The following is a 27,356-nucleotide window of genomic DNA, read 5'->3' on the forward strand; positions in this document are numbered from 1 at the left end:
TCGATTGGGAGGATTTGGTTTCACTACCTACCCCCTCATTGTTCAGAAGAGGAGCTTTAACTGAAGGTTGCTGGCTGGTTTTCTGGTTGTGTAGGTAACGACACTTCTTTCTGTCCAGCAGTGATTGTGAAGGAAGTGTCCCTGTTCAAAGTCTAGCGGGTTAAATTGGTTTTCCCTTCAAGGTAGCAGAGGCCAGCTGATTAACTCGACTTTGGTGCTTACATGGTCTGTGCTTGTTTTTGTTTTGTTTTTGTTTTGAAATCACTGGTTACCAAATCTGGTAGTGCCCAACCCAGTCTTCTTAGACTCAGAAAGACACTCGCTGAATCAGAAAGGAACTCGTGCGGGAATGCTTGGGACATGTGGAAACAAGATTCTCTTCCTGTGACCTAGGTGAGTCCCAAGGGCAAGGAAAATAAAACCAGATGTGTCGGGCTCAACCGTTTTCACTGTGAGCCAGTAGTGTTTACACCCTGTGCGTGTCTGGATCGGACCCGCAATGAAACTCTGGCGGGGGGGCGGGGGGGGGGGGTCACCTTTCCCATTTTACCCTGAAGAGACTGAGCCCACACGACTTTCCCAAGAGAAAGGAATCAAGCCTCCGTCTGACCCCAGGTCCCAGCTGTCTTACCAAAGCTTATTTTTCAGAAAGTCTCCCAATATAACTCAGAATTGAGCTTACTTGCTAAGTCACTCTCACTATACTTATATACTGGTGCTGAAAGTTTTAACCTTGTTTCCTTTGGGTCAGTAACTAGTCTGGAAGTGTCACGCGTGATGTCCGAAAGCTGAGTCTACATAGAGGATTGCTTTGCCTGTAGGAAGCCTGTACTTTCTCAAGTGCATTTCAGAAGCAGTTAAGTTTTTAAATTCTTAGATAATCTGAAAGGCTCATTTCACTGCCAATTCCAGGCTTTTCAAAACTGAAGTTTAAGGAGGTGCTTCTAAAGCAGAAATAAAGGGAATGGCCCAAGTCGATCTCCCTTCTGCATCCAGGGAATTTGGCAAAGCCGTGGAGAGTAGGCACATCGCCAATCGTCCAGAGAAGGAAGGGCGCAGCCTTCTGGCAATGTGGGGGGGTCTGGAGGTCTGTGGCCAGAGCCCAGGTTCTCCCTCGTGCCTGACCCAGAGCCCCTTCTCCCTCCTCACCTCACTCCCCTCCAGGGTCCAGAGGAATGCATTATTCTCTCCCCTCTCAGTCACCTGGGGCACATATAGATGTGGGGGAGCACACAGGTGAGGCCACGTCTCCGTTTCCTCACACAAAAAACTGGGGCCATGACACCTTCCTCCCCAGGGGTCTTGGAGAGGTGCGGAGGGCGCCTGGACCACCCAGCAGTCAGGCTTGGGAAAAGGTGGCATTCCAGAAGCTGTGCCAGCTTGCCCAGACATCTCTGTCCCTCCTCAGCAGACCTGAAATCGGTCTGTTTTTTGATAACAGTTCACGATGTTTTGACATTGGGAGGGAAGAGAGAGGGGGGAGTGTATGGTGCTGGGAGGTGACTATCGAGGCCCAGGCTGCAAAAGACAGTTTGAGAGGAAATTCTGAAAAGCAGGACTATCAGGCCAGAGAACTCCAGGGCATTTCCTCAGGCTCATTCCTCTGAGACCCTTTCATGATCAGAAGGACTCTTTAATTCTTCAATCAAAGTGAAATCCCTGGCAAAACACCAACATAGAACTGAGCACCTCAGTCAGCAAATTTTGCTTCCTAAAGAACAGTCTCCACAAGTGGAAAACACTGGAGGTAACTAGGGAAGCAGAAAGAGGTGGGGTCCGGGAGCCCTGCCTCAGCCAAGACCCCACCTCCATGCGGTGGGCAGAGTGGCATCGGGTCCCCAAGGCCCAGGAGTGGGGAGAGCCCAGGAGGGACATTCCTCCAAAAGGATTGTAAGATTTTGCTAAATTACATTTTGATGAAAGCCTGAGGAATGTCCGCGAATGGATTCTAAGGGTGTTAGGCTAAGGGGGGTAGAATAGAGAAATTCTGAATTTATGTGTTTTAGCTCAAGCAGTTGGAAGTGGCTCTAGAAGATTTCTTTGCTGACTGGCTGTAGGTTGGACTCAATGGTTCTACATCCAGTAAGGTTCTAGAACTTCCCTAGCATAATGCAGAAGGGAGGAAGCGAAGGCTTAGGAAGGCTGGGAGGTTGGAGTAGACTTACCACGCGTGCCCCCCACACCCACTTCCTCACCATCCCCAGAGTAGGCTCAGGGACCCTCTGCTGAGGCCGTGAGAAATACGGTAGGGAGGCAGCATGCACTGCCTTGGAGAGCTGTGTGGTGGCCAGCTCTGTAGGCTAGGCATGCTGGTGGGGACCCTGCCCCTGATTTCAGCGGGGATGGTGGGGTCAGTGTGTGGCAGAAACGAAGGACAGCACTTAACCTCCAGGGACAAGGGCACAGTTACCTCATGCGCATCAGAGTGTTTTCTCAATATTGCTGTCCAGCTCTCCTACCAACGTCAATTGTATAATGTTTCCTTTCTCCATTATTTTTCTGTGATCTGACAATAGAAACACCTGAACACCGTGTTGCCCACCTTGGCTATGAATCAACTGGATGCCTCTACTTTGACCCTTTTTAATTTTTCTTCCTACTGTTTGATATTGGAGAAAAACACTTCCAAGAACATAATGGGTTCGACCAACATGCTTATTATCCTTTGGCTTAATGAACTCTGAGTCCAGGGGCGTTATTTAGAAGGAAGGTTCCAAAGTGTGCATCACTCCTCCAGGGCTCCCTAAGACAGAGCTCTGTAGGACCTCCCCACTGTGGCATTTGGGTTATTTCTGTGATCTTAGGGTGCATATTGATGAGTTGCCAATGATGGTGATGATGATGGCTGTGAATATTTATTGAGCCTGTGGATTACCTTTTATTCCTTCTTTTTTTTTTTTTTTTTTAATGTTTATTTATTTTTGAGACAGAGAGAGACAGAGCATGAATGGGGGAGGAGCAGAGAGAGAGGGAGACACAGAGTCGGAAGCAGGCTCCAGGCTCTGAGCCATCAGCCCAGAGCCTGATGCGGGGCTCGAACTCACGAACCGTGAGATCGTGACCTGAGCCGAAGTCGGACGCTCAACCGACTGAGCTACCCCGGCGCCCCCCTTTTATTCCTTCTTAAAGCCAAGGAGGAGAAGTGTTATTCTAGTTCCTATTTTATTCTAGTTCCTATTTCCGACGAGGAAACTGTCAGCCAGTCGTTGGCAATCTGTCTCATTGACCTTTACCCTTCCGTCCCAGGTATCCAGGCTCTCTGTGGGAGTCCCCTCTGAACTGCAGCCACACTGCCCTCTACTTGATGAGTACTCCGTGGTCAGACACTCAGATGCAACCACGAAAGGTGAGCGGTGTTTTACAGTTAAATGTACTTAGGCATTGGTGGGGGCCGAGGGGGCTGGATTTCGTAAATGGCAAAGCCTCACGTGGACATCTTGTCTTGTTCAATTATAATAATCCAGTTCCGTGTTCTTCGTGATGCAGCTGGAGCTTGGGATAGATGAGTGAGTGCCCCAGGGTCATACAGCAGTAAGTGATGGTAACCCTCACCTTCTGACTCCAGGGCTCCCCCATTGTCTCCTACACCTCCATAAGCTGCCCATGGTTCTAAAAACTGGAAAAGGTAACAGAGGTGGTGTTTGGAAATGTTTGCCAGTGGACAAGCTGCCATTTTTCATTACCCCTTCACCTTGCTGGTCTGAAACCATTGTAGGTGTAAAGGAAATAAAAAGCATTGAGTACGAAGCAAATTTTGCTTCAGAGTCAAGTTAAGAGTGTTCACAAAGTACGTCTAGCCCCTACCAACCTGCAATTTTTGTAAAGATAAATAGGCTGCTCCCAGAAAAGTTTGCTTTAAGACCCACTCTCTCAGTTTTCCCTATCGGCAACGTGAGGACAAACTGCGATCCATTATGGTGCTTTTGAGGACAAGAGGAGCAGAAGTCAGGGTGGATCTTTGACCGAGAAGACAAGCTTTGCAGAGGCTCTTCTCTTTCCAGCCCTTTCTCTTCAGCTTTCCTTGAAAGCCCTCCCCTCTCCTCCTCTGCCCCCAGACTGTTGCCTCTGAGAGTGAGGGGACAGAGGAATGGCATCAGCTAGGTTGTGGGCTTGGTGCTTTGTCTAAAGAGTATTGTGTTGTCACCCTACCTGGTTTTTATTTTGTTGTCTTTCTAAGAATGAGAATTGGGGGTGAGGGGAGGAGGGAAGGAGGAAAGTGCCTGGGCCTTGAAACAGGAAACTCTTCATCCTCTTGCCATCCAGGCTTGAAAGACCCATCAAAGCATGCCTCTAGAAGCATTGTGTCAAATGAGAGCTAAGAGGCACTTGAAGGTGTTGTGATGTTAGCTGCACCCTGTCAGTGTGTCTTAAAAAATACGCGAGTGCAGGGGAGAATTCCCTGCCAGTCGTGCCCACCATCCCTCTCCAAATTTTCCAGCCCAGACTTAAGACAGCAAATGAATGATAAGGTGGTGTAAAGAAAGCCAGCCCCCGTGAAATTCAGCTGAGTCCGAACGTTACCTTTGCTAAGTCTGTAGATGAGTGAGTATGAGGGTGACAATTTTCTGGAATTTTTTGTAGAATGAAGGAAGCTGGACATCCTGTGTTGTGTCCAGAATAAGGATGGAGAAGCTCAGCAGTACCTACAGGTCAGCAGGATTTATTTTGTGCCTTATGACGAGGCGTTCTGCATTGGCTGCAGCCTGGCTGTGGGCAAGACACATGATGTCCAATTTGGGGGCTCAAGAGTATTGTTATTCCCATGTTAGCGGTAAGCAGACTGAGGCACAGGGGCTCCCGGATGGCTCAGATGGTTGAGCATCCGATTTCAGCTCAGGTCATGATCTCGCAGTTGGTGAGTTCGAGCCCCACGTTGGTCTCTGTGCTGACCGCTCAGAGCCTGGAGCCTGCTTCGAATTTTGTGTCTCCCTCTCCCTGTGCCCCTCCCCTGCTCACACACTGTCTCTCTCCTTCAAAAATAAACATCAAAAAAAACTTTTTAGCGGGGGGTGCACCTGGGTGGCTCAGTTGGTTAAGCGTCTGACTTCCGCTCAGGTCATGATCCCACGGTTCTTGGGTTCGAGCCCCGTGCTGGGCTCTGTGCTGACAGCTGAGAGGCTGGAGCCTGCTTTGAATTCTGTCACTCTCTCTCTCTCTCTCTCTGCCCCTACCCTGTTCATGCACTCTCTCACTCTCTTTCTCTCTCTCAAAAATAAATAGACATTAAAAAAAATTTTTTTTAACTGAGGCACAGGGTGTGAAAGCATGTGGACATAAGGCTGTTGGATGCAGTGAGGTCAGATGGGGCCACAGCTGTGAGGGTTGGGCTGCATCTTTGTATCCGTGCTGACGTCCACCTTTCCACGGCATCCACATCCACATCCACATCCACAGGGGTAGGGGCTCTTGATCTTTCCATGTCCTGGATGGACCTCTTCTCACAGTATCTTTAACTACGTACACTAAGATACCTAGGGTTTCAGAAGTGCTTTATTTGAAGTTTCCGGGATATTTGTCTAAGTATTCCTCATTCAGTTTCATCCGTAAATCATTATACAAAGAATTTTTTTAAATGATGTTCCCAAGGAAGTTGCACGGACCCCCCTGAATTCTACCCTCTGCCTTGGTCCGTCCCACCTTCCTATTCCTCTGAGTAAGCCCCTACCCCAGGCGTGTGAGCCCCTTCACCTGCAAGAAAGCTGTCCCTGCCCCCAGGACTCAGAGGTGTGGCACCAGGGCCCAGAGTTCCACAGGAATTCCCAAATCCAGCTGATCTGGGGCTCCTCCCGGGGCTAACAGCGGTGGGTCCCTGAGCTACTCCGATAATGGCACACTACAAAAGTCATGCCAGTGATGTGCCTAGGCCTGGAATCTGGGGGAGTGGACCCTCCAGGAGGCGACTGCTCCCAGCCCCCGGAAGCTGTTAGTAACCACAGAAAGATTCAGACTTGTGATTTGTCCTTCGAGTTTGCTAGTGATCTCTAAATGGCGGCTGGCTGGTCTCCTAACAGACTGTGCGCGTGACGCTGCAGTGGCCATCGCAGGTGGGCGAGCCCAGGTGTGCTGTGTGTGCCAGTGTGTCCCCTCCTGAGGGCTGCGCGCTCAGGACGGGTGGTGACTCATCACTCTCTCAAGCCGGTTGCCGTTATCTTCTCCGGAGCGTTTGGTGCTCGTGTACAGGTAGCTCGTTCCGTCCAGCAGAACCTCCCCTTGCTCCTGGGTTAAGCCGCCTTTCATTAAGACATTCTCTTCCTCCAAGACTGTGTCAGTTGCTGCATTTTCTCAGAGATCGTCTCTTGGGAGACGTCCTGGAGAGAAGAGAATGCAAAGCCGGTGTGACAGAGGCCAGGAATTGTGGGAGGGAGCAGGACTTCCCGAAACACGTAGGTCTCTGCTGAGAACCAGAACTGCCCAGCCAGGCCTTTGAAGCCTCAACGCGCCGGTCGGGGTTTTCAGACAACAGCTTCCGTTTTTCCTTGAGAAAAAGCTGCTTGGTCAAGCTTCTCCAACATATATTTTGTCCGGCAAGAAACATCGTCGCCTGCAACAGAAATGACAGGAGGCAAGACAGCAGGAGGGACAGACAGGAGCGGAGAGCACCCACCTGCCCGGGGTGACAGGGCCGGCCCTCTGCACGGCCACCTCCGTCGGGGCCGGGGGTGCTCAGGCAGGCGGGGGGGGGGGGGGGGGGGTCCTCTGCCGGGTCCTGGGCCAGCGGCAGGACGGGGAGAGAGCTCAGCAACTCCGTGCACGCCTTGGCTCTGGTCACTGGGCGATGGGGCTTTGTGTTTGAGAGAAAACGGAGACAGGACCGGCTTGTTCGTTTATTAATAGGCGTTTGTCACACACCAGGTTAGGAAATAATCCCCCTATTGTCGTTGTGTCTTAATCCTCCTGTTGTCAATATGTCTTCGGGGCTTGCCGGGGAGGGAGGTCCTTTTTCAAAAGAAATCCCTTTTCAGAGATAAATGCAGATGGACTTCTCTTTATACAACGGGCATGGCCCGAAAATGAAATGTGCCGCGAACGTGGTCTTTAAGGTATGGAGGAAACTTCCTTTTAAGGAAGAAACTTCCTTCTTCTCTTGAAGTCACTCCTTAGGTGGTTTTTGTATCAGCAGAGGCTTCTGTGTAGAGGGATTCTTTAAAGCAAGGGTTTTCTGCCTTTTGCTTGGACCCTAAAATAGTTACAAGCCGCATCGTTTAGGAAAGACAAGGAGCTGACAACCCTTTTGGAAACTCTTAGTGTCTCAGGGAAGTCGCATCCACCTCTGCTGAATGCATGTGGACTTTCACCTCCCTGGGTCACATCCTCTCACACCCCTCTGAGACAAACCTAGTAAATGAGATCACCCCAACTTAGAAAAAAAAAAATGCCAGCAGCCTTCAAGCATCTTCAAATTCAGTGAAGAATTACAAAAGCAGAGTCCCGAGAGCAGAGTCAAAAACAGGCCTCTTTAAATCGTGTGATTGTCAGTTAAATCTTCTGGAGTAGAGAAACCTGAGCACTCTCTATCCCTCTGACAGGAAGTGAGTGCTGAGTACGTCCCTAGAGCCACCAGAGATCCTGGATGCAGCCAACTTTCACTTAGCTAAAAAGGAATGGGGCGGGGGGAGGGGGGGAGGGCAGGGAAGCACCACTAGCTATTCTCACCGTAGAAAAGAAGAAATCATAAACCCCCTCCATGATGCTAAATAGCATGCGTGGCAAAAGTGAATTTTCTGGCAGTGATTCCACCACAAAAAAAAGCTTCCTGCAGCACATGCAGGGAGCGGCCTCCTCAGACACGTCATGTGCTTCTAATTCTGCTCCCAGCCTTTATTCCAGCCCCTCACCCCCTACCTGCACTCAGCTACAGCGGCCCAGTGCCAGGAGGAGCTTCGCCTCTGTGAGGTTAATCGCCAGCGGGGGCCCCAGGTCTGGCTGGGATGTGGGATCGATCCTGCCAGAGGAAACGTAACAGGAAGCCGGTGCTGCCTTTTGTGCAGTAAGCAGAGCTCGGGGACGTTTGCGTTCTGCTGGGCAAGCGTGACTCTCTCGAGACCCGGGCTCCGCGGACTGCCCGCTCAGCAGGAGTTCTCGCCAAGGCGACACACGGCTGTGCCTCGGTGGCCTCGTCGGAGCCACGGAGGCCAGAGTCACAACTGCTCATTCTGCAAATGGCACGATTCCATCATGTTTCAATCACGTGAAGTGCTACAAACCCATTCAAGAGATTGGCAAACGAAAACCGGATTAAGATCTGTGCGGTCGACTTGAGGTGTATAGGATTTTTCTAATGAATCACTGGAGCGTGCTGGATGCTAGAATTTCCTAATTTTTGCAGAAAAAGAGTCTTGGGGTTGTGTGGGGGGTTTGTGCCATATTCTCCTCACCCCCCTTGAAACTTAAGTATAGGATTTGTGAACGACTAAAATGAAAAGGAAAAACACTGCATTTGGCATAGCTGTAACTTGGAACAAATAAATGCGAAAGAGAGTTGCTAATTCAGGAGGTCTACCTTGACTCAGATGCCAGCAGAAGAATTGGGATCGTGCCAGAGATGTATTTTGTAGCCTAAGGGCCCCGAGAGCCAGCAGCTCTGGGCTCAAACCAGGGCTGTGCGGCCACTGGCTGGGTAAGTTAGTTGTGGCTTCCAAGTCTCCATTTTACTATATTTTAATAATTTAGTACTTTTATTTCTCCGTTTTCTTAAAGTAGGAAATTGGCGAAACAGTACTCTCTCACCTCAAGCAGATAATGAATATGAAGTGTCAGGTCTGGTCGTGGGTACACAGCAAGTCCTCCGCTAATGACTGGACTTAATTTACTAGAAGATCCAGCAGGATCTGGGAAGAATAGGTGGTGGTTGGGGCCTCGTTGCCAAGGGAGGCGTGTAGCTCTTCTCGGTAGCAAAATCCTCTCCTTACATCAAGAGCAAAACCCTGTCTTGATGCATCAGGACCAAACAGGGCTAGCCCTCTGCTCTCAAGGTTACCATGCAAGGGTCTAAGTGCTCACATCAGAGTGCACATCAGCTTTGTCCTAACACAGGGGCAGTTTGAAACCTACACATACACACCGTCATTCGAACACCACTCGTTCCTACGCACAGGGCAGCACACGTGGAACTGCCTTTTCCCCACACGCTTTAATATACGTATCCTTTCCTCAGTTTACTTTTTAAGTTTACTTATTTTGAGAGAGAGAGAGTGAGAGAGCGCGCATGGGAGAGGGGCGGGGGGTGGGGGATCTCAAGCAGGCTCTGCGTTTTCAGAGCAGAGCCCGATGCAGGGCTTGAACCTACAAACTGTGACTGAGATCATGACCTGAGCCAAAATTAAGAGTCAGATGTTTAACCAACTGAGCCACTCAGACACCCCACTGTCCTCATTTTAAATTGCTGCATAGTTATTCAACCGACAACTTTGGGACATTTAGATTTTTCTCCTTTTTGCTCTCAGTAACTCTGCAGTTAGTGTGCTTAAACATCTTTGCATACTTATTCTTTCCTTTGAATAAAATCCTATGAGAGGAATTACCAAGTCAATTCTACTTCCTTTAAGGACTTTTGTTTTATATTGCTAAATTATTTTCAAGGAAGAAGGCAGTTAACACTCTACAAAACAGTAAGTGAAAATGCCAGTCTCCTCATATGTGTACCAGCTGGACTTAATGAATTATTTTTAATCTTTGAAGAGCATTTTAAACACCCTATGGCCATTGAATTTGGATCATTAGATAAAGCAAAACACCTTGAGGAAATGTATGTATTTTCTATAACGGCCTTAAACTGTTTAGGGGAATCCTTTCTCTCTCTCTCTCTCTCTCTCTCTCTCTCTCTCTCTCTCTTTGTCTCTCTCTCTCTCTCTCTTAGGGGTACCTACCTATGTGATAAAAGCATTTTTTCATCAGAGAAGTAAAAGTAAATGAAGAAAGAAAACCCACTCATAAGTCTTAGGGCTCAGACCAGAAGGCTAAGTGCACACTTACGCAGAAGGGACTCTGCAGCTGAGGGCGTTCGGGAAAAGAAACGAGCCAGGGTGGTCTGTGGTTTACCAGCCATGAGGAGGGCCCTGAGCTCGTGTTGAGCAGCTTGCCGACTGGCTCGCCTGTGCTTTTGACCGTAACCCTCACAATAACCCTGCACTGTAGAACCGACACTCCCGTTTGTGGCGGAAGGGTCTCAGAGGTTGCACGCCTCGCCCAGGGTCAGGTGGGAGCAGAGCCAGGACTGAGTCACTGGGAATCTCACCACAGACCCTTGTTCATCCACCTGGAACACGGTTCACACCTGCCACAGCGGCCAGGGATAACACAGAGAGCAGTGGTAGGGGCACTTACAAAGGTCTCCGTAGAGCCAGATTTCTGTCATTAGCAGGCCAGAGAGTGGAATTTACATCTGGAGACCCTAAAAAACATGCCCGTGCGGAATTCGACCATGCACTTTGGATACGTACTATAGTAAGCTGCAGGTGGCAGTCCATTTTGACAAATTTCAAATCTGTGCTAAGATAAACTTACATGTATGTGTGTGCCAGCCTCATTCATTGTGATCAACGTATATTAAGTCACTGAATCTTCACAGCAGTTCTATCTTTTGGGTGCTGTGGTCATGCCCATTCTACAGATGAGGACACGTGAGTCCAGAGAGGTGATACCATGTGCCTTAGTTGCTGCAGAGGTAGAAAGTAGACCAGTTGGTATTTGAACCTGGGCAGATCTGACTATAAAGCCCATGTTCTTAACCCCACCAGGCCGTGGACAGGAGGAGCGGTCCACTGTGGGGCCTGGAGGTGCTGTCCCCATGTCAGGTGCCTAGCAGACAAAGGTGGTTGCAGGAAGGGGTGCACCTGTTCTAATAATCCATGTTAACGATCCCACTACGCCGTAACGAGGTTGGCATCGTTAAGATGGTGGGCGAGATGTATTTGCTCCATTCAGTCATCTTCAGGCCTTGGAGAACCTAGGAGAAAGAAGAGACGCTTCGCAGATTTTCCTGTTTAACCCTTCCCATTACCACGTTCGGCTGGCAGCCGGGCGAAGCTACTGGAAGGAGTCTGGAGGCCCGCTGAGAGCCTCGGCATTCTTGCTGAATGACATTGGCAATGGCAGCTGTCCAAACACTGTGGTTGACTTTCAAACCATTTAATTGAAACCATATTTAAATTTAAAAAATTAATAAAGAAGAGGAAGAGGAAGGGGCGGGTGCCAGAGTAGGAGAAAGATCTTGGCAAAAAAACCTCATATGCACTTTTTCCACCATTGGATTGGCCAGACAGGGCCACAAAGCTGAGACAACAGGATTAGCAAAATTGCATTGTTGGACATAGGCACAGCGTGACATGTGCTCCAGCAAAGGCATTTGGCAGGATTAACCTGCCAAGGATAAAGATGTAGCAGACAAGGGGCTGAATTAATGGACTGGCATGACAGAAGCGGGGAAATCTATTTGCATGCAATATTAACTGTGCTAATAAACTCCGGGGCTGTGCTCCGCAGGCCAGGCAGCCCTCCTTGACCAGGAGTTTGTATTTTGAAGTCCACCTGGACGGTATCAGCCAAGATGGGCTAAAGCAAGCAGAATTCCCAGGTTGCATTCAGGTTTATTTTTGCCATTGTCCTAGAGTAGACATGCTGTCTTAAATGCTTATAACAGTATCTGTGACTACTTACTGTGCAGAATGATCCTAATACCTTGGAGCTTTGGGGCCAAAGGGTCTTCCTTTTAGAGGGTTAGTGTCTATGAAAAAGCGATGAAGAAACGTAAGTACGACACACTCTAGAATAAACACCTACTTGGAGTGGGTTGTTTTGCCTGATTTGTGTATTCTCACTCCCTGCACATCAGAACGGTGAGCGAATGAGAAGGCCCAGGATGCAAAATTTCGGGAGGCGCTCGCAGTCCTGCTCCTGCAAGAGTGGGGTCAGCATCTGAGAGCAGGTGACTCGTTCCCCTCACCTTGGGCCCGCCCTGCTGAAAGTGACCATGGGAACGTGGTAAGATACACCTGTTCAGCACGTGGGTGCCCTTACATGCATTTAACACAGACACCAAAGCACAGCTGGATTTGGGGAGGTGGGAGGGGAGGGGCCCAATAAGGCTTGTGCTGTCCACCAGGGTCCTGCTCTGTGGGGCAGGAGAGCAAGGTATTGTCCACCAACTCCATTGTGCCGCTGGTGGGGGCTCCTGAGGATGTCCGCTCCCTGACACCGAGCTGACACACGCCTGTTCCCGCTCCTGACCCGAGGAAGCCCCCAGGCCTAGGACATTCTGTACGTGGGAGCAGTGGTGCTGGACATCAGCAGCACCCGCCACGTGGGCAAGATGGAATTTGCCTCTGAAGATGCTGAAGCCGTATGGGACTCCTGCTGCTCTGAGGCTCATTAGGAATGTCAGTGTTTAACAGAGCCCTGGATTTAAAGCAGTGGTCCCCAAATCTGGCTTATCAGAGTCCCTGGGATGGGGTGGGGGGGTAGATTCCTGAGCTTCACTCCCAGACGGACTGGAGTAGGATCTGGAGTGGGGTTGGAGCCCTGAGCCCCCCTCCCGCCCCCCACGGAGCCAGCCAGACTGAGGGCTGGTGTCCGAGGCTGAACGAGTTTGTGTTGACTCTTGTTCAACCTGGGAGGTGGTTGATGAGGGAACCCCCTGTGTTCCTGTTGCTGTCATCTTTTCCCAGAAGTACCAGGCGGCAAAACAGTTTGTTGATTTGAGACCTCTGATGTTATACAGCTTAGATAAATGCCATGTACTTGGGATTGCCAGCACCGAGTGGCCATTTTGTGACTTAAAAAAAACAAAACAAGACTAAACAATTAGCTGGCTTGACCCCATCAAGTGTGTAGTGATCATAAGCAGGCCAATGTAGAAAATAACGAGATAAAAGGTTTTGGTTAAAATCGATGCAGGATTTTGGAACACCAGAAATCTTACATTCCCTGAAAAATGCTCCTGGGGTAGTTGAGGTCCTTAGGGAGGCAAAAGTTGGGAGGAAGGCCCTGAGGTGGGAGAGGACAGGGTAGGTTCCAGCTTTGCCATCCCAGTGTGGCTGGATGACGCTAGAGCCCCCAGCCCTCTGGCAGGTGGGGTTGCGTGAAGACCAAAACCACTCACCGGGTCACATGCCCTGTTATAGTTCTGTGTCTGCCCAGGGAAAGAGGTGCCTTCTTGAGCCCACAAAATGCTCCATCTACAGGAAAGGCCTGCTTCTTTAATTTCAGAAGGCACCATATGGTCTATCTTTGTGTTCCAAGATCTGAGAGAGGGAGTGCAGCTAAGTCCATGAGGAGGGGAGGTGACGGTGGACAGGCACAGGGAGGGAGCTGAGTCACCAGCACCTGTGGGATTTCGCGGGGAATTTGGATTTTATTCTGGGTTTGATGGGAAGGGAGCAAGTGTTTGAAGCAACGCAGGGACACGCTCTGATTCATATTTTAAAAGGATCACTCAGGCTGCAGAGTGAAGAGTGACTCACAAAGGGACAGTTGGATGTGTGTGTGTTGTGTCCTGGTGAGAGGGCAGGGGTCTGCGCTGGGGGTACAGGGCGGCCGTGGAGATGAAGAAATGCCATTCGATGGCAAAATATTGGGCTCTCTGGACGCTGATGATTCATGGGGAGCAGTGAGGACAAATCGTTAACCCACTGGTGTCCGCAGCCCCCCAGCTTTGCAGGACTTTGTTGCCGATTGAGAGCACATCTAAGCTGAAAGCTCTTGTGTTTCAGGTGCCGTGCAGATCCCAGCTACCGGTGACTCCACAATGGCCGCTGCCCTTGGGACCACTGTCTCCTAAAACAGGACTGAAGCCTGGAACAACACTGGACGCAAAAGGTACAAAAATCCTAGATGCCACCAGGTCAAGAGCTTGCAAAGGGACCAGAGGACCTTCTTGAGGGCTGACCCTGGAGCCCGACTGCAGGAAGAGGGGTGCACTGGGTAGAAAGGGTTAGGGGCATTCAGTCCACGGAAGCATGCCCACGTGGTGTATTGTGGACACTCCTGCTCCGTAAGTGGGGGGCGGGGGTCAAGCAGGGAAGTGCATTAGGATCTGAGACTCTATCGGGGGCACAAAAGGAGCCTTGGAGAGGTTCAGCCAGATTAGACAGACCCTCTGGGAGAATCCTTCTGATGCCCTGTAGATGAGGGTGGGGTTAGCCTAAAGGCAGGGAGCTGAGTTAGGTCCCGCAGTCATCTATTCATATAAAATCATTCGTTACAAATAGCACCGTGTATGCCCCTCAGGTCCTTGGTGCCGTTTTGATTCATGTCACAAATTCATCTACAAGTTTGCAGTAGAGTCACTGGACTATAAGAATCTTCCTTTAAATCATACATTCACCCAGCCAGTATTAATCCAGCATCCCCCATGTGGCCAATGCTGGGGACCCAATGGCAAGCTTAGAGTTGAGTGGAAGAGACGTCATGCACACTGTATAACAGGTGCCTTGAAGGAAGAGTCCCAGATGCCTGGGAAGCATGTCGTGAGGAGTCCAGTCTGGTCTGGGGGATGGGAGTCAGTCCAGGAGGTGACTTTGGAGTTGAAGTCTGAAGGAGGACTTGGTATTAAACTACACAAAATGGAGAGGGAGGATTCTAGGTGAAGGAAGCAGCTTGTGTAAAGGCCCTGTGGTAGGGAAGAATATGGCATATTTGAGAAGTTAGAAAAACCGAGAGGGAGAGGAGGAGGGCAGTGAAGGATAAGGGGAAAAAAAAGAGGGCCAGGCCTGCTTTGCACAGTGCCAACTCCTTACAAGCATTTGAAGTTACTTTTTGTTAATTTTTTTTTAATGTTTATTTATTTTTGAGACAGAGACAGAGCATGAACGGGGGAGGGTCAGAGAGAGAGGGAGGCACAGAATCTGAAGCAGGCTCCAGGCTCTGAGCTGTCAGCACAGAGCCCGACGCGGGGCTCAAACTCACGGACCGTGAGATCATGACCCGAGCCGAAGTCGGACGCTTAACCGACTGAGCCACCCAGGTGCCCCTGAAGTTACTTTTTTAGACAATCATTTTTTATCTCTCTTTGACACCCTGAGCACTGGTGAGTTGTAGACAGAACCAAGAAGAGGTGGCTATGGATAGCTGTGTTCATGGCCTCAGCTTCTCCCCTATTCCCCAGTCTCCTTTTGCCCCTCAGATGTAGGAATACCAGTCCCCAGGTTTGTGATGTTTTGACCTCATAGGAATCTGTGCAGGTTTCAGTTTTAGGAACTTGGTACCAGTACCACCTTCCCACGTACACAGTCTTGGCCAAAAAAGGGCACTAACTTTGCTGAAGTTTCTGGCCACTCAGCACTGGCAATTAACAGTCCCCCTGCTTTATTTTTACAAGGAACTAATCTCACTTTCTAGAACTTGCTCATTCTCAGAGTGGGTGATTGTTAGCCTTTAAGACAATCCACTGGACAGAAAAATTTTGGGATGTCTCTCTACCCAAAGCTCAGCAAGCCAGCCACATAACTTGGTGCCAACACTTATCGAATACACGTGTATATCAGGTGTTTGCCGTATGCAAGGTTTTCCAATCTGAGTACTCTGTTCGGTGGATACTAAAACTGAGGCCCAGAAGGTTCTGCAACCAGCCCTGGGAACACAAATAGGAAGGGACAGTCTGAACACACACCCTGGGGCCTGGCACGGGCAGCCCATGCACGGTAGACGCTCAGCTTAGCAGTGCTGTGGCCCATAGAGGCCCGAGTGTAGACATCATGGCCTACTGTCCCAGCCAGGATTCTTCGATAGTAGACATAAAAATTCAGATGTTTCTGAACTCCAAGGCCAAGTGGTTTACACGGCACCACCGTGGCTGATGAATTATCAAACTTTCTGCCTCCCCCAACTCTGGCAAGAACTTTGGTAGAACTTCTGTGCCACATCCAGTGCTAGGAACTTGCCAACTTTGCGTCCTTAAAATAAAGCAGGTTCCAAGATAGATGGCAGAAAGTGGAAAACATTTCTCTTGATCGGGTAACTAACTAAGAACCATGCAGCAGGCAGGAGCCATTTTTGGCCAAAGAAGCTATTCATTTAAAAGTGTTTATCGACACCTGGAAATAGGGATTCAGCTTCAAATGCTATTTTCATGTCAGTTTATGTTGCATAATTTCCTAATGCTGATAAAAACCTAGGCGAACACCAAAACGAGAATTCCAAAGTCATTTCACTGCTGACACGCTCCTCCGTGTCTACCCGCTGAATCTGATTGCCGAGCAGCCCGGCGGGTCACCTGCTGGTGGAAAGGCAGAGCACAGTGACGGCTCATCGGGGTTCACACCGACCACCCGATTTCCTTTCGGTCAGTCTCACGGCTTTTGTTGGTTTGCGTGACAGCCTCAGATCTTCAGCGATCACCCCTACTTTGTGCTTGGAATGTGTTCCCCCCCTTTGGAGGATGACTCGGAAAGACTCTCCATCGCTGGATTCCATTCTGAGCCTGGTCACCCTCAGTAAACGAGGGAGTGGCTCCACGCAGCCTTCGGGGGCGGAGGTAGGGGGTCTTGGCAGAGTCGCTACTTAGAACACGAGGCGAGTGTGGTTTCCGCGTGTGGCAGCAGAGCGACTGGGGGTCCCTGCCTTCCTGCCACGTAAGTTTCAGTGAGGAAAAAACTTGGCTCACCACTTTGGCTTAGGAATATCTGGTTCCCGAGCCACCTCCCAGGGCGGGGATGCGCAAGCTCTGGGGGGCTGTATTTCCCACCGAGGACTTGCTGAAGGCAGGAGGGCCCCCCCAGAGAAGCACCGATGCGCAGGTACGTCTGCGTCCAGGGGCCCCGGGCTCCTTGGAGCCCCCGACGCCACCCATGACTCCGGGGGATGGGAGGGCTGGCCGAGGACGTGGCAAACAGGGAACGCCCAGGGGACGAGGGTAGAGGGAGATGAGATGTCGACACTGCTCGCGTTCACGTCTAACCCACGGCTGCTCTCTGTCCCCTCCCCCCGCGCCAGCAGCACCGAGGACGCGACCGCACCACCGCCAGCGGCCCCAGTGACCTCCCGGCACGGTGCGGTGGGGCAGCTGGTGTTGTGAATCAGGCCGTTGCCACTCAGAGAACGGCTACTTCACAACACCAGGGTCACACCCCACCACAGGCACCGGCCGCCAGGACCCTGCGGCGGCTCATCCCGGGGCACGCCCAGGGCCTCTGGAAGCCCAGCTTGCACGCGGCTGTGGCTCTTCCTGTGCGCAGCGTGGACTCCACCGCAAACAGGTGCCCGGGGCTGTTTGCCCCCCAGCACGAGTGTCCCCCTCCACTGGTAAGGAAGCAGCCCCCCTCCCGGCATTAGCGTCCACAGAGAAGACCGTGCTGCGGGCTTCCCACTGTGAGACGGCGTTCTGGCCCCTCGGGGGGCTTGAGCGCCCCTCAACTGAGCGCTTCCTGCTGGGTGCCGGGAACACACGGGGTGAACGCGGGTCTCGGGTTTGATACGTGGGGGTGGTGGCTTTGAAAAGGGCAAGGTGGAGGGGAGGGGACCCCTAGTTACAGATGGTGGCCCCGGGGGAGACTCCTGGGGAGACCGAGGCCTCTTGCAGCCGCACAGATGGGGAGCACATCTATGTTGTAGATGGCCCCAGGTCCCCGGAGTGTAAATGCCTTGGTCTGAGTGCAAGAGTGCCACGGCTCTCCATCGGGCGTGTGTCCCCAGCTTGGCTGGATGACAGCCAAGCACAAGAGGACCCTTCCTGGAGTGTAGACTTGTCTGACACTCCCATGCTGGTAATGTGACCTGTCACCTGCACTGACAGGTGGGCTCTCTTTCCACGGACCTCACAGGTAGGGACCTGGCAGAGCTGGAAACCAATGGAGGTCTCCAGAGTCCATGTGTTTCTGTGCCTAACGTAAACCTTACATGTGACGCCACCGTATTTCAGCACCAAGGGGGCAAGTTTAGAGATGGAGTGGCTGGGTTGGCCGGTGTCCTTTCCGAAGTGCTAAGGACTAAGTAAAGGAAGAAGTCTATCTCTCTGGCTTTCTGTGGGACAGGGAGAGTGTCCACAGCCGCTCCGCTCAACCCAGGCTCTGTGTGACCGCAGTGCTGTGCCGCTGTCCCCTGGGAAGCAGAGGGCCGGACGGAAACCAGCCCCGTGGAAGGACGACCCAGGACAAGGTTACGTAGAGCCCGGGTCGGGCAGAGCAGCCCTGGGTCTCTGGCACCTCGGAGTCCCGGAAGCTGAGTCCACTGCCTCGGCTAAGTTCTCCCCCTCACCCATCCCCAACTGCTGTGGTATCTCTGAAGTCCGTACTCAGTCATGCTTGGGACAGTGTTGTAGAGTTAAAAGAGTCCCAGTTGTTCAGAAAGGTCTTCCTGCCTTCTCCTCAAAACGTATCAGCTGCAAGTCTCTGACAAGCCACCCACTTCCCAGTCCCCTACCACCCGGAGAACCCAGGCCAGCGCCACTCACGGCGTGGGCCACAGTGGCACCGTCAGCAGGCGGCAAAGGCCGAGCCCTGGGCCCCACCGCCCACCCTTTGCATCACCATCCTGGGGCAAGGACAGTGTGTTAACGGGCCCTGCAGGGGGCCCTCCAGAGCCCCAACCACCCCTTTGTCTCCCCACACCCTTTCCAGCCTCCATCCAACCCCATCTCTTCTGCAGTCGCAGCCAGAATGCCCTCTTCAGGATGCATGCCTGCGTCATGTGAATCCCTCCACCCTGCCTGAAACTCCTTCAAGAGTTGGCCTCACTCTGACGGTAGGTAGTTAGACCCCATGAGCGGCATGTGGGGCCTCAGGCCCAGGGCCCTTGTGCAGCTCAGCTCTGGCCGCAATGCTCCCAGCCCTCACCAGCCTCCCCGTAACTGATGTCTGACTCTCCTGCGGGTTTCAGACAGAGCCTGGCTTCCTGTGGGCCAGCGCCGCAGCCTGGAGGCCGGATGCACCCAGCAGGCTGAATTCTGCCTTTTCAGAACGCTACTCTCACACGGCCATCGTGCATCCATTCCTGGGACTCTCCGCTGAGGGTGCGTCTTCCCCTGCTCCTTGAGGGCAGGGACATTCAGCTTCATTCACCCCTGCGCCTCCAGCGCAGCTCCAGGTCCGGCATGGAGTAGTAGCTCAGCGATCTATTTGTTCAGTAAACGTGAGGGTCCTTCGAGGTTACGTTCTCTCTCTCTCTCTCTCTCTCTCTCTCTCTCGCCCACTGGAGCCCCGGGTCTGTCTTTGCCCTTCAGTGACGTTGAAATCATGGTAGCAGGCACTTAGAGTCGAGTCAGTGTGTCAGGCACTGTTCTGAGCACTTTGTGTACAGCTAGCCGTTTCCTCGTTGCCTCAGTTTCCTTGTAACGGGCAGGTGACATAAGTGTTGTAGTAGCTGGGTCCCGAGACCACACCGTCCATGCTGCTGGCAATTGGTAGCACTGCTCTTCAAACGCTTGCAGTCTGGCCCCACGGTCCACACCGTGAGCCACTGCTTCGTGCTACTCGGGAGCCAGAACGAAGGGGACAGGGCTGAACAGGGAAGTCCCTAGGGCTTTTCCCAGGGACCGAGCAAAGCCGTCTCCATTCTCAGATCTTCCACCCTGGTGTCCTTAGTCAGGTAGACCAGGCAGTATTCTCCCTGTTTATGCCTTTCTAAAAGGTTAGATCCTAACCTTGTTAAAAGCACTTCAGAGTGGAACCTGATTAAAAACCTAATAAAATAAGAAACGGGGTCAAGTCCAGAGAGAGAAAACTGTTGAAGACAGAGGAACTTCGACTTAATTTTGTTGTGAAGCTGGTGAATTCATCTGAGGTTTGCACAGTTACCCTCAGAGGTCAGAGGCTGTAAAGGCAAATGGATGTGCTCTGAGAACTGCGTGCTTCTGAGAGCCGGCCTAGGGGGTACGACCCTCGGCTGGTCTGCCCAGTGCTTAGCGCCAGGCAAAGCCCTATGCCTGGTCTGCACTCCTCTGTCCGCAGTATGGCTCCTCTTCCAAAATGCACGCGGCCTCACTGAGAACAGCCTCCCCATCATGCCGAACGTCCCAGACCCTCCACTGAAGCACACTGGATGCTACCTGACTGTGCCACCGGAAAGAAACAAGAGGACACCTGGGTGGCTCAATCTGTTAAGGGTCCGACTTCGGCTCAGGTTATGATCTCGCGGTCTGTGAGTTCGAGCCCCGCGTCGGGCTCTGTGCCGACAGCTCGGAGCCTGGAGCCTGTTCGGATTCTGTGTCTCCCTTTCTCTCTACCCCTCCCCTGCTCGCTCCCTCGCTCTCAAAAATAAAATTTTTAAGAAATTAAAAAAGAAACTAGAATGTCCATTCCCCCACCCTCTTCTGAAACCTTGGTTGAGTGATCTACATCACCCGAAGCTCTGAGTTCAGAACCTTTGTAACCACCTTGGGGGTCCCGCGTTTGCTGCTACCACATTCCCGTGGGGACTCTCTCAAGGGGCCCCTCTGCAGACCACCAGAAGCTTGGGAGCTGCAGGGAACTTGTCTGATAACGCACTTTGACATCCACTCTGCTGATCCCGGTCTGTGCCTCTGGGGAAAGCCAGGTTCAGAAAGGACATTTTCCGGGTAAATACTTAGTATCAAGTAAAACAGTGGTTCTCAAAATGTCACCAGCATCAGCTTCACCGGGGAACTTGACCTGAAAATTCTCCATGTACTGCCCCCCCCCCCCCCCCCCCCCCACCCAGCCCTGCTGAATCGGAAACTCTGGGCTGAGGCCCAGCCATCGGCATGTGAACCAGCCTTTATGGGATTCTGAAGTGCCTCAAGTTTGAGAACCACTAAAACACAGTGAAAGACGGGGGGACACCCCAATTTCAGTACCAAATGAGAAAAGGGCACAGTAATGGAGTGCCCTTGCCCGCCATCCACAGCAGTGTGAAAAATAGGGCATTGACTATACGTCAAATAATGTGTTTTAAACCCACTTTTCTGATTTTTAAAAGTGAATCCTCAGGTGTTCTGGACTGTGGAAATCTGACCCTTCCCTTCTTCATCGTAATTAACATGCCCAGAACGTCCTTTGCTTTCTCCCAGCAGGGACATTGCAAGGTAACGTATTTGCCACTGATTTAAAGGCTTGTGTTTTGGGTTTTTTTCCATGATTATTAAATTCTTAACACAGTGTAGGGCAAATTTTAAAGGCTTTATATTTCTTTAATCCGAGCTCACAACCACCCCATTTTCAGGAGAACTGGAGGCAACGGGAGGTGAAGCAGCCTGCCCCCCTCCCCATCTCCCCAGGAGTAAGAGGCATATGCCTGCTAGAGCAGATGTTGGAACCCAGGGTGTCCCTAGACCCATGGTCAGACCTGCTTTTGATTTGCCACCTCCATTAAGAACAGCTGGGACCAGGAAAGACTAGCCATGCAGCTCAGCACCCTGTGTCTGAGCAGTGAAGAGCCATTTATGATTGGCAGCTAACTTGGGGAACCCCTGACTCCAAAATGTCATGCTGTGAAGACAAAACCCTCCGGGCAGTCGTTTCAAATAAATTTGTTCCTCTTTTACCTTGTTTTGTTTTTTTTTTTTAAAAATTTTTTTTAACGTTTATTTATTTTTGAGACAGAGACAGAGCATGAACAGGGGAGGGGCAGAGAGAGAGGGAGACACAGAATCTGAAACAGGCTCCAGGCTCTGAGCTGTCAGCACAGAGCCCGACGCGGGGCTCGAACTCACGGACCGTGAGATCATGACCTAAGCCGAAGTTGGACGCTTAACCGACCAAGCCACCCAGGCGCCCCACCTTGTTTTGTTTTTGACGAGAGTAGATTCGCTTGTCTTGTCTTGCTTATAGTCATCACTAGATGTTTACCTTAGGCCCCATGGATGGTGTTTTATGTAGGCCTTGTGCAAGCCACGGCCAAGGACACTTGCACCCCGTGCATCTGTCTTTTGGTAGGTACTGGCCCCATGGCAGTGGCTTAGAAAAAAAAAGATAACAGTGATTTGAAGGTTTCCGTTCATTGTGTAACAAGGCAAAGGTTCCCACGTACTGCAGTCAGCCTGTCTGCAGGAAAGCTGTGTGGACGCCTTTGCTGGGATTTCAGGACCACTCTCCCAGACAGAACCCAAGTGGAAGGTTTACACTTTGCAGCATCGTGATTCTGTTTTTTATAGTTGGGAAAGTGGAGGTTCAAGGTCAAGTAACCTGCATTAGGCACAGCCCAGCCCTGTATTTCCAGAGCCATAGGCCTTTCTGCTCCAGAACAAAGACCCTGACCCGCTCCTCTGCTGGTATTTACTGCCTTGTGGGGGGGGGGGGGAGGGGGTGGCTGGCGTGTGTCCTCTCAGTTGGGTACAGGGCAGCTCCAGGAAGGGAGGCAGTAGTGTCATTCCTGTTTCTCAGGTGAGGAGCAGGCTTGGAAAGGTCAAGAAGTTTGCCAGTTCTCCCAGCTGTTGAGTGAAGAGTCAGGCTCCGAAGAGGTCTTCTTCTGACCCTGCTAATGGGCCCCCTCCTCCCCTCTACCCCACCGCAGGCTGCAACGTGGGACTGACTGCCTTCCAAACGTTCTAGCTGTCTTCAGCCTGAAACGCTGGAGCTTGGGGAGAGAAGGCACTGGAAGTTGGGGGAAAAAAAACCGTGCCCTCCTGGGGCAGACCTCCAAGCTTGTTCCTTCAGGCCTGACTCAAGTGGAAGAAGTGTGTGTGTGTAATTGACTTTTTGTGAAACTCACTTAATTCTCTTCTGTCTCTGCCTGTACTGTTTCTTCTTGTACATCGCCTGGGGGAATACCCTTCAATGTTTAGAGGCACAAAACAAATAACAGAAAAAAGGAAACACTGTTCCAGGAACAAACCATTCAAAATCAGAAGTATTACAGATGTATGGAATAGAATATGAAAGTCCCTTCTCATCCCCAGAGATAACCACTTATTTTTTTAATGATTTTTATTTTTTATTTTTTATTTTTTTAGTTATTACAAAAGTCCTACACATTTATCAGTACATCAGAATGAATTAAAAGTAAATACATGCTGGGGCACCTGGGTGGCTCAGTCAGTTAAGGCTCTGACTTCAGCTCAGGTCGTGATCTCACAATCATGGGTTCAAACCCCTTGTTGGGCTCTGTGCTCAGAGCCTGGAGTCTGCTTCGAATTCTCTCTCTCTCTCTCTCTCTCTCTCTCTCTCTCTCTCTCTCTCTCCCTCCCCCCCCCCACTTGTGCTCTGTTTCTCTCTCAAAAATAAGTAAGCATTAAAAAAATACATGCTTCATTGCTCAGACTTTTTTGACAGGCACAGGTCTGAGACCACATCGATGCATACAGCTTACCTCATGGGTCACCAGGTCTCCCCACCATTGAGCCCCTTGATTTCTGACTCAGAGTAAATGGAATCAGCGAGGGCTGACCTGCAATCCTTTTGAAACAAATCAATCACTGAGTTCTGACCTTCAGTGCCCAGGGCCACCTGGAATCTGCCTCCTCTCCCCAGCCCACCCCTCCCCTACCATCCTGCAGTTCTGCTTACTGCCCGCCCGTAGGGCTTGCTTAGGCTCCCTTCCCTACAGACTATTCTCTTTCCCCAGGTGACAGCTTGACTCCCTCCCTCCCCTGAATTTCCCATAGAATATGTGCCACTGGCCACAGCACACTCCTTCCCTCCTGTCTTCCTACCCTGTTCAGCCTTGTCTCCAAAGCCAGATCACCTTCGGATTCTGACATAATTTACCTGTGATCTGATCTCCCACTATAACCCCCTGAGGGCAGTGATCACTGTCTGCTTTGTTCGTTGATAGATCCCCAGCACCCAGAACAGGTCCTGGCACACACTAGGTATTCAGTACGTGTTGGATGAGCAAATGTGGGAGCCACCTTTGCCAAGGCTGAGGAGTAAAGGGCCCTTCTACTGGCCCCCAGCTCCTGCACCCCAGCCCCCCTGCGCTGCTCACATGAGTGGCTTCCTCCCAGCTGAATTCAAATGGCCTTTAAGCGCTGGGAAACTCAAGGTTCATCAAGTCCGGTGCCCTCATCTTACCGATAAGGGTGATGAGGCCCACAGGCCAGGGCACTTGCCAAGGGGAAGAATACCTTCCGTGGGCATTGTGGCCAGAGGCTGATGTGGACAAGCCCAGGAATCTTGGATGCATCTTGCCAAACTTAGGGACACAGAAAATCGCTTCCGGGCTGCCTTCCTTGAGCTGACCAGATCAGGTTACCCCGTTACTCACATGGTACCTCCTACTTCAAAACCCTTTATACTCTAATTTAGCAAAGAATCAACTATGATTTTGCAATATCCTCTCTACCAAGCAGTAAGCTTCAGGCGCCTAGGGCCAGGGTCGAATTTGTTCTTGGCCTCCCCAGGACCTGGCACAATGGCCAGCACATGGTAGGCGTTTTGAGGGACACCTGACTCGCTGTCTCATGAGTGCCTTAACACCTCCTCCATCCCGTAAAAGACATCCAGTGTCCCTCCTCCCAGAGCCACCAAACGTTCAGACACTACCTCCAGATAGACATCATCAGCTGGGGAAGAGAGTGTCTTTGTGAAGACGTCCCTGTTTCTCTCTGTGGAGTGGTAGGAGTGACCTAGGACTTAGGGAAGAGACCCAAATTCCGTTACTAGCAGTCAAAAGCATTCATAACTTGTCTAACCAGAACTGTTACAGCGGAATTATCACCCATCACAAGAAGCCTGGAGGTGGGGAGTCCGGGGTTGATGCAGTGTTTCAAAAACCCAGGCCATACCTTTCTGGTCCATCACCTGATGCTCACGAGGCATCACTGCCACGTCCCGGGAGGAAGAAAGGGGAAGCGTAAGGACCAGAAATACGCCTCCATTTATCAGGAGACAGCTCTCCCAGGATCCTCCGCAGAGCTGACTTCCACTTACATCTCATTGGCTGGAACCGCATGACGTGGCCGCACTGGCAGAGCGCCTAGAGGAGGTAGAGATTCAACCACTGGGAGTGGACAAGCTGAAGCAATGAGGGAAATAGGTATAATAGCTGTAGAATTAGCCAGCAGCATCTGCCAAGACTACGAAGTTATTTTTTAATATCACCGTTTCTGTGGGCCTTCTTATTGCAAAAGCAATGAGTCACATTGTTACTTCAGAAAAGATTTAAAAATGTCTACAGTCCCATCACACAGAAGTAACCACTGCTTATGCCTGGCTTATTATTCTTCCAGTTCTTTGTATCTTTCAACATGGACAAAACCACACTATGGGTTGCTCTGTAATTAGCCTTTTCACTTGATACAGTGAAAAGTCCTTCCAAATCATTAAACATGCTTTGCAGAATCACATCCTATGTCTGTGTGTTCCATTGAATTAGGTGCCGTGATTTGCTTCTTTGGCCCCTTCATGTGACGCCTTTTGGGGTTTGTAAGGGTGCGATGTGACAAACCAACACTCATCGCTAACTCTCTGCTCAGCGGCCCCCCTTCTCAGAAGGGGTCAGGAGAGAATAGTCTCGGACATGCACGGTCCTGAGAGCTTCGAGGGCCCCTGCCAAGTGGCCTCCCTGGATGGGTTGTTCCAATGTACCCCCCTTCCAGCAGATCCAACACCCATTTCTCTCCACACTTTTCACCAACACTGATAAGATAGACTGGGGGAACAGGGGCAGTAGGCTGACACAGCCCCCTCTTTTCCCAGAGGAAGTTACAGAGGAAGCACTTGCACTATGGCTCAGCCAGCCCTGGAACCCGGGCCTTGGCACTGCATTGTGCCCCCTCCTAGAGCACCCACGGGGTAGAGAGAAGCACTGGGATGCAGGAGAGTCTGCGGGGTCTCAGGAGGCAGGAAATGGTGACAAGCATTGTCAAGAAGGGCGGGCCAAGCCCAGGAGGCCTTGGGGGCACAGTGCCCCATAGGTCATGGGTGTGGGCAGTCCTGGGTCTGGGAGTCACCCTGGGCAGATAGATTTGCTTCTGACCCAGCACTGCAGTGCCACTTGAGCTGTGGGACCCTAAGCTGCTCACTTCCTTGTCTCTGGGACCAGTAAAATGGAGAAATAGGGCTCATATCCGGGTCCTCTTGCCAGCCATTCATGCCCATTACCAACTGAATTGTCTCCTTTAAAGTTCATATGTTGGAGCCCTAACCTCCAGTGCCTTAGAATGGAACTGCATTTGGAGATAGGACATTTAGGGGGATAATTACAGTTAAATGAGGTCGTAAGTGTGGGCCTTGATCTGATAGGACTGGTATCCTTATAAGAAGAGGTAGAGACACCAGATCTCTCTTCCTGACTAGGCACAGAATAAAGGCCACGCGAGGACACGGCAACAAGTTGGCTGTCTATCGACCAAGTAAAGAGGCCTCAGAAGAAACCACACCTGCCATCGCTTTGATCTTGGATGTCCAGGCTCCAGAACTGCAAGAAATAAATTCCTGTGGTTTATTAAGAAATAAATTCCTGTGGTCTGTGCTATTTTGTTAGGGCAGCCCAAGCCGACTAAGATGGTGCCCCCACAGGCGTCGGGATTGATGCTGCTTCTCCTTCATTCTGAGCCACAAGTATCAGATACCCTGAAACTGGAGGGAGAGTCTTTCCAAGCCTTGAATACTTGGTGTGACAGATGCTGCGGATGCCCATGCTTTATCCAGATGGACTCTGGTTCCCCGTGGCCATCATGGGCAGTTCCCTGCATGGTGACTACATCCCCTCTCAAGCTCTGTACCTGAAGCTCTTCGTGGTACCCCTGGAGCCTGCTCAGCCTCTATGCGGGCCACATCTGCCAGGAGGTGTCAGGGAGCCAGTGCCCCTGGGGCTGTCTTCCACGAATGAGGAATAGAAGTCAAAATGGTCCCAATATTCTGCACAGTTCCTCAGACAGTCCCCAGCAGGTTCAAGCACATGTTGACTGGCTCACTGATGCCTCTTTATTGGCTCATACTTTATTTATTGGCTCTTTATTGGCTCATACTCTTCCTCTCTGTAATTCCTCCTCCCGGAGATCGCCTCTCAGACCTCTTAGGTGCATATGCATACACACTACCCAGATAGAACGTATACTTTGGGGACAACGAACAGCACTATAGCTGCAAAGCCCAAGTTCTTATCACAGGGATGATGGCCGCTGAAGCAATGGCGACCACCACAGAACATTGAACCAGGAGTCTTCAAATCCCAGCTCTGTCTGCCTCTCACTAGCAGGGCCGTCTCAGGGCAGACACCAATGTAGGTCTCCACATCATCAACTGTGGGAGTGGAAATAACACCAACCTCACAGAACTGATGAGAGGCCTGAGGAAGATAATGTGGGAAAAGAGCCTGGCCCACAGTGTGCATTCGGCAAAAGGAAGCCACCCTTTCTTTCTGAGGCAGCTATGAAGTTGTACTGCTCAGGTCTGGCTTCCAGAAAGAACTCACTGCTCTGTTGCTAGGAGTACAGCAAGCTGACGGCAACCAGCTGTGGTGCCTTCAGCTGTGCCTCAGTCTCTGAGCAGAGGCCCTGCCCTTTCCAGGCAGCCCCCCAGCCCGTG

At 51.2% G+C, this 27,356-nt stretch overlaps 1 protein-coding gene across 9 annotated transcripts in view; it reads left to right on the forward strand.

Moving 5' to 3' along the window:
* Nucleotides 1-21,412, forward strand: part of LOC132682848 (uncharacterized) — a 127,349-nt gene extending 105,937 nt beyond the window's left edge. For 2 of the 9 annotated variants that reach the window (XM_060638057.3, XM_060638058.3), the window contains 7 exons: nucleotides 3,247-3,346; nucleotides 13,707-16,276; nucleotides 16,611-16,730; nucleotides 16,930-17,235; nucleotides 18,577-18,672; nucleotides 18,808-18,940; nucleotides 19,878-21,198. In XM_060638057.3, the coding sequence (XP_060494040.2) occupies nucleotides 16,647-16,730; nucleotides 16,930-17,235; nucleotides 18,577-18,672; nucleotides 18,808-18,940; nucleotides 19,878-20,056 (798 nt within the window). In that variant the 5' untranslated portion in view covers nucleotides 3,247-3,346; nucleotides 13,707-16,276; nucleotides 16,611-16,646 and the 3' untranslated portion in view covers nucleotides 20,057-21,198. Of the gene's footprint in view, nucleotides 1-3,246; nucleotides 3,347-13,706; nucleotides 16,277-16,610; nucleotides 18,088-18,548; nucleotides 18,673-18,807 lie in introns of all 9 variants that reach the window. The other 7 variants (XR_013549968.2, XM_078432534.2, XM_078432535.2 and 4 more) reach the window with 7 other exon arrangements.
* Nucleotides 21,413-27,356: the final 5,944 nt, after the last annotated feature.

Source organism: Panthera onca, chromosome C2 (assembly GCF_046562875.1).
Source record: "Panthera onca isolate mPanOnc1 chromosome C2, mPanOnc1 haplotype 2, whole genome shotgun sequence".
NCBI lineage: Eukaryota > Metazoa > Chordata > Mammalia > Carnivora > Felidae > Panthera > Panthera onca.